General features: G+C 47.7%; 1 protein-coding gene across 1 annotated transcript; it reads right to left on the bottom strand.

Annotated features, from left to right (window-relative positions):
• On the bottom strand, positions 1–4,387 carry LOC108250201 (zinc finger protein 2). The gene is made up of 6 exons (XM_017439966.3): positions 4,071–4,387; positions 3,297–3,399; positions 3,054–3,184; positions 2,604–2,848; positions 2,434–2,528; positions 1–2,005 (listed from the first exon to the last, which is right to left on the bottom strand). Exons 1-6 carry the CDS (start codon positions 4,291–4,293, stop codon positions 733–735), a joined length of 2,070 nt encoding a protein of 689 aa, XP_017295455.1. The 5' UTR covers positions 4,294–4,387; the 3' UTR covers positions 1–732.
• Between the last annotated feature and the right edge of the window lie 555 nt (positions 4,388–4,942).

The raw sequence follows: 4,942 nt of genomic DNA, 5'->3' as shown, positions 1-4,942 counted from the left end.
TTCAGAGTTAAAACAGGAAGTTGAACTTTAATGACTGAAGTTTTACAGTTTGAACAGTTTTTACAGTTCAGGTTTGGTTTTTATCGACGTCTTTCACAGAATGTTCACCTTTGAGTGGCGATGACGCCACAAACTGATTTATTTTCCACAAACTTGATCCTTTTTAGTCCATTTATACATCAGAATGTAGATATTTCTGTGTTCTGACCCTGAGTCAGCTGCTCTGTTTGTAGGCTTCAGTTCAGTAAAATAAAACCTGAATGCATCAAACCGAACTCGTTCTGAAACCCAGACTCAGGTTCTTCATGGAGAACCCAAAGTAATAATCCTGATTAGAGTTTTTGTTCACAGGGTTTGTAACGTTTGTTGATGGTTGTTTGAGTTTAGGCCCAGACGTGTAGGAGGGCCGGTCTGTTAAACCCACACAGATCAGGTGAGTGAGAACCAGTGAAACCAGCGAGCTGGGAGCCATGATGGCGGCAGGAAGAGGCGGGCTGACAGGAAACTAGGAGCAGAAACCCCTGAACCACAACGAGCGTGTGATGAGTGAGTGCAGAGAGTGTTAGGAGCGACTCTCAGCTACTACCACACCAATCTGTATCTGACTTACAGCTGATTGGCTGTAGCAGCCATCTTGAATCAGTTGTAGATGTACATCCAATGGTTCCTTTCTGACAGTCTCGTTAAAATCCATCTGCTGGCTCATGAGATATTTTGCTAACAGACAACCCTTCAGGTGAGCTTGAGGGCGAAGGGTGCAGCGTGGTGGCTCTTCATGTGTGTTTTCAGACAGTGGCTCTGCGTGAAGGCCCTGTCGCAGAGGGAACACCTGTACGGTCTCTCTCCGTTGTGCGTCCTCATGTGGACCGTCAGGTAGGTCTTCCGGGCGCAGCGTTTCCCGCAGATCCCGCACACGTGAGGTTTGGTGCCTGTGTGTGTCGCCACGTGGTCGTTCAGGTTGCACTTGCGTTTAAAGGCGCGGCCGCAGTACGGGCAGCCATACGGCCTCTCCCCGGTGTGGACCCGCAGGTGCATGGACAGCTGGCTCTTGGTGGTGAAGCCCCGCCCACACTCGTCGCAGCCGAACGGCTTCTCGTCGGTGTGCGTTCTCATGTGGATGGCGAGCTCCTTGCTGCTCAGGAACATCTTGCAGCAGACGTCGCAGAGGTACGAGCGCTCCCGCTTGGTGTGAATCTTCTCGTGTTGCTTCAGGGTGGAGGGAAGCTTGAAGCCCCGCCCACAGACCTTACAGCCGTGGGGTCTCTCCCCGGAGTGCGTCATCTTGTGGCGAGATAAAGACCTCTTGTCACAGAGTAGCTTGCCGCAGATGCCGCAGAGGAAGGCTCTGCCGTGCGTCCTGCGGTGAGCCTTCAGCTGCAGCTCCAGCCGGAACACCTGGCGGCAGGTGGGACACGTGTGACCCAGCGCGTGGAGTCTCCCGTGGTCCTCCAGGCTCGCCTTCAGAGCGAACGAGCTGCCGCAAACCTCACACGCGTACGGTTTGTCCCCTGAGTGTGCCGCCACATGCTCGTTCAGGCTGAGGGCGCTGAGGAAGGACTCGCCGCAGACGTGACACTCATCACTTCTGTGCCGGTTCTGAAAATGATCCGCCAGCGCCTCCACGGACTCCCCGCACACCCCGCACACGCCACAGGCACTTCCTGCTTCCTGCTCGTGACTCCAGGCGTGTTTAACCAGCAGGGCTTCAGACCCGAGAGCGGCGCCGCAGACTTTACAGGGAAAAGCGGCGGCATTGTCCCTGCTGACGTCGGATCGTTTTCTTCGTCGTTTCTTGGTGATCTTTGACAGTTTGGAGTCGCTCCTCTTCCCGTCTGGTTTCCAGCTGCCGTCGCTGTCGAGTGCATCTTCTTCTTCTCTGTTCGAAGCGTCGCTGTCACTCCCAGCAGCAGAGTCTTCCTCTGACTGCAGCGACGCACCTTCGTCATCCTCAGCTGACAGACTTCGTTGCAAACCTGACGTGTTGCCTTCGTCCTCCTGATGAGGGCTGCAGAGGAAACCAGAAGACAGAAATATTTTATCAGATAATCTGTTTTACAAACGACACCGTCGATCGTCATGAAACAAGAAAAGTCCAGCTGGCTTTTCATTCAAACCACAGATCTGCAAATAAAACATTTGGTTTTTTAGCCTTTAGCTAATTTTAGCTTTCAGCGAGTTCTCTGCTTCTTTTAGCTTCAGTTTCAGCTTCTGGACAGAACTTCAGCAGTCATCCAGCGCTCAGCTTCATAACGAAGGAGTTTTATTTGCATGAATATTATTTGTGTTTGTGAAGCAGTTTGAAGACGATGAGTTTTAGTTTTTTATCATTTCTGGTTCCCACAGTGAACACCAGACAGCGCTGTGAGAAGGTTTTAGGTGGGTGGGATCGATCTCTAACATCCATCTTTATGTGACGTTATCACGTTTCATGACCTGGTTTGTTGTTTCGTTTCTTCACACGTCGACGCGTCACAGCTGCTGCTTTCTGCCTGAAGAGGCTGAATCTCCTCCTGAGCTTCAGTTAGTCTCTGAAAAATAAAATCAAATCAAAGCTAAAACCCAGAACGTGAAAACAAGCCGCCTCCGCCATCTTTCTGCCGTACCTTCAGTCGGACGTAGAGCGTAGGCCTCCCCACTCCCGTGGCTTTCATGTTTCCGTGGATCTCCTCGGGCGTCAGACGCTTCAGGATCAGCGGCTGAAGTCTCCGTCTCTGGTCTGAGGCTAAAAAGTCAAAAGGTCCTCCGTCTCTGGCGAGCTGAGGGACGGCGGCTCTCAGCAGGTCCAGGAAGTCGTCCTGCTGCAGACCGGGAGGACACTTCACGGTGACCATCGGACACTTCTTCATCGCTGACAGCAGAGAAACAAGAACAAGAAGAAACTGAAATAACTTTTCTCAAAGAATATCTGGAAGTTTCTATCAGACGTTACTGAGACGGAGGAAAACGACTCCTTCCTGTTGTAGAAACTTTCCTTCTGATTCCAACTTTAGGTTTGACTTTGATTAATTAACACTTTAAATAAAATGTTTCTCTTTATATTTTAACAATGTTACCGTTTATAGAGAGAACACGGATGTTTGGATCCTCCAGAACCCGGACGTTCAGGTTTAAAGTCGTCTGTGTTTTGTTGATCTGAGTTCTGCCACATTTCCTCCTTGCAGAGCGACACAGAGGTTCTGGAGACCTTAAAGATGAAGATTGGTTACAGGTTAATAAACTCATCTTTTAACCTAATTAGAACCAAATAAGACAACATATCCCCCCCCGATAATAACATAAAATCAATCATAAAGAACCTTGTTGGACCAGCCGAGTCCGGACTCCTCGGATGTTCATGGGACTCATCTTCTTCACCCTCCTCTTCCTCAGCAGATCCCTGGTTCCTGCTGGTCTGTAAACCTGCAGAAGAAGAGTCACATTTCTGTAAATCATCATTTTCCTGTCATATTTAACTGAAATCAGAAGATCTTAATGTTATTATTCATTAATAAAGATAACGCTAAAAAAACCTAACTACAGCTGTTATCATTAATTAAAGAGTAAATGTTGTTTATTAACAGAATATATTTTAATTTGAATTTAGCATTAAGCACATTTAATTTTTTGTTGAGTAAAGCTAAAAGTTGCAGATTTTTAAATGGAGTTCTGCACGCTGGTCATATTTAGTCATTAAGCTACATTAAAAAGCTATCTGTTAATATTATATGACAGCCGATTTAAAGAGTAAATATTGTTTTGTGAAACAGCATTTGTAGTTTTGTATTTCGTTTGGAGCACATTCATTGTTTTGCTGAGTAAAGTTAAAATTTGCAGATTTTTAATGCAGTTCTGCACGCTGGTCATATTTAGTCATTAAACTACATTAAAAAGCTATCTGCGAATATTATAAAACAGCCGATTTAAAGAGTAAATATTGTTTTGTGAAACAACATTTGTAGTTTTGTATTTCGTTTGGAGCACATTAATTGTTTTGTTGAGTAAAGTTAAAATTTGCAGATTTTTAAATGGAGTTCTGCACGCTCGAAGCCCCTCGCTTATATTTGTGGTTGACCTGCAGTGAAGACACTGACCATCATTACCGACAGGAACCTGAGGCTGCAGGAGCTCCAGCTGTCTCCTCTGCCGGTCGATCTCCTGTCTGAAGCCCGAAGCCTCCTCCTCGTAGGCGGCGACGGTCCTCTCCACCACCGCTAAGATCTCCCGGGCGGCGGCGGACAGTCTGTCGGTGACGAAGCCCCGCAGCGTGTCCGCTTTGGACATTTCAGCCGAACCTGCTGCTGTGCTTTGATTCATCACCGAACCCAGCTGCTGGTTGTCCTACCAGGCTGAACCAGAACCGGACTTTGCTTTGTTTACTACTTCTTCTTCTTCTTCTGTTCGGTGGAAGGAGGCGCTTAATGTTTGCGGCTCGTTGCCGCCCCCTGGTGGACAAAGAGAAAAACCGTTCACATCATCACAAATCAATGAATGAATGAATCTCCAATAAGGCTTTAATTTCCTGCAGAAGTAAACATGTTTCTGTAGATTCTCAGTCATCCAGGACATGGTGATCCTAAAAGATTATTTTATTTTGTTTTAGAGGCGACTTTTCTTTCTTGTTTCCGACAACATTTATTAACATCTATGCCCGCCGAGTCAGCTGAGGTGCTTCGGGCATCTGACTAAGAGGCCATTAGGAGGTTTTCTGGGCACGTTCCTCTAGAACCCAAGGCAGACTTGGACCTCTGCTTTGGTCTGGGAACACCTTGGGATCCTCCAGGAGGAGCTGGAGAGTGCTGCTAAGGAGAAGGAGGTCTGGGTTTCCCTCCTGGACCTGTTCCCTTAATGGCTTTGCAAGAGAGAAGAGGACGAGGATGGATGGATGGATGGATGGATGGATGGATGGATGGATGGATGGATGGATGGATGGATGGATGGATGGATGGATGGATGGATGGATGGA

The sequence above is a fragment of the Kryptolebias marmoratus genome, linkage group LG7, assembly GCF_001649575.2.
Source record: "Kryptolebias marmoratus isolate JLee-2015 linkage group LG7, ASM164957v2, whole genome shotgun sequence".
Classification (NCBI taxonomy): domain Eukaryota; kingdom Metazoa; phylum Chordata; class Actinopteri; order Cyprinodontiformes; family Rivulidae; genus Kryptolebias; species Kryptolebias marmoratus.
The sequence above is the reverse complement of the archived record's forward strand: the minus strand, read 5'-3'. Positions and strand labels throughout refer to the sequence as shown.

Excerpts from the sequence above, each read along its gene's own strand:
- LOC108250201 (XM_017439966.3), bottom strand. The coding sequence starts at position 4,293 with ATGAATCAAAGCACAGCAGCAGGTTCGGCTGAAATGTCCAAAGCGGAC. Across the intron at positions 2,849-3,053 it reads CCGTGTTCTCTCTATAAACG|CGATGAAGAAGTGTCCGATG; the intron begins GTAACATTGTTA and ends CTCTGCTGTCAG. Across the intron at positions 2,529-2,603 it reads CGCTCTACGTCCGACTGAAG|AGACTAACTGAAGCTCAGGA; the intron begins GTACGGCAGAAA and ends TTTATTTTTCAG.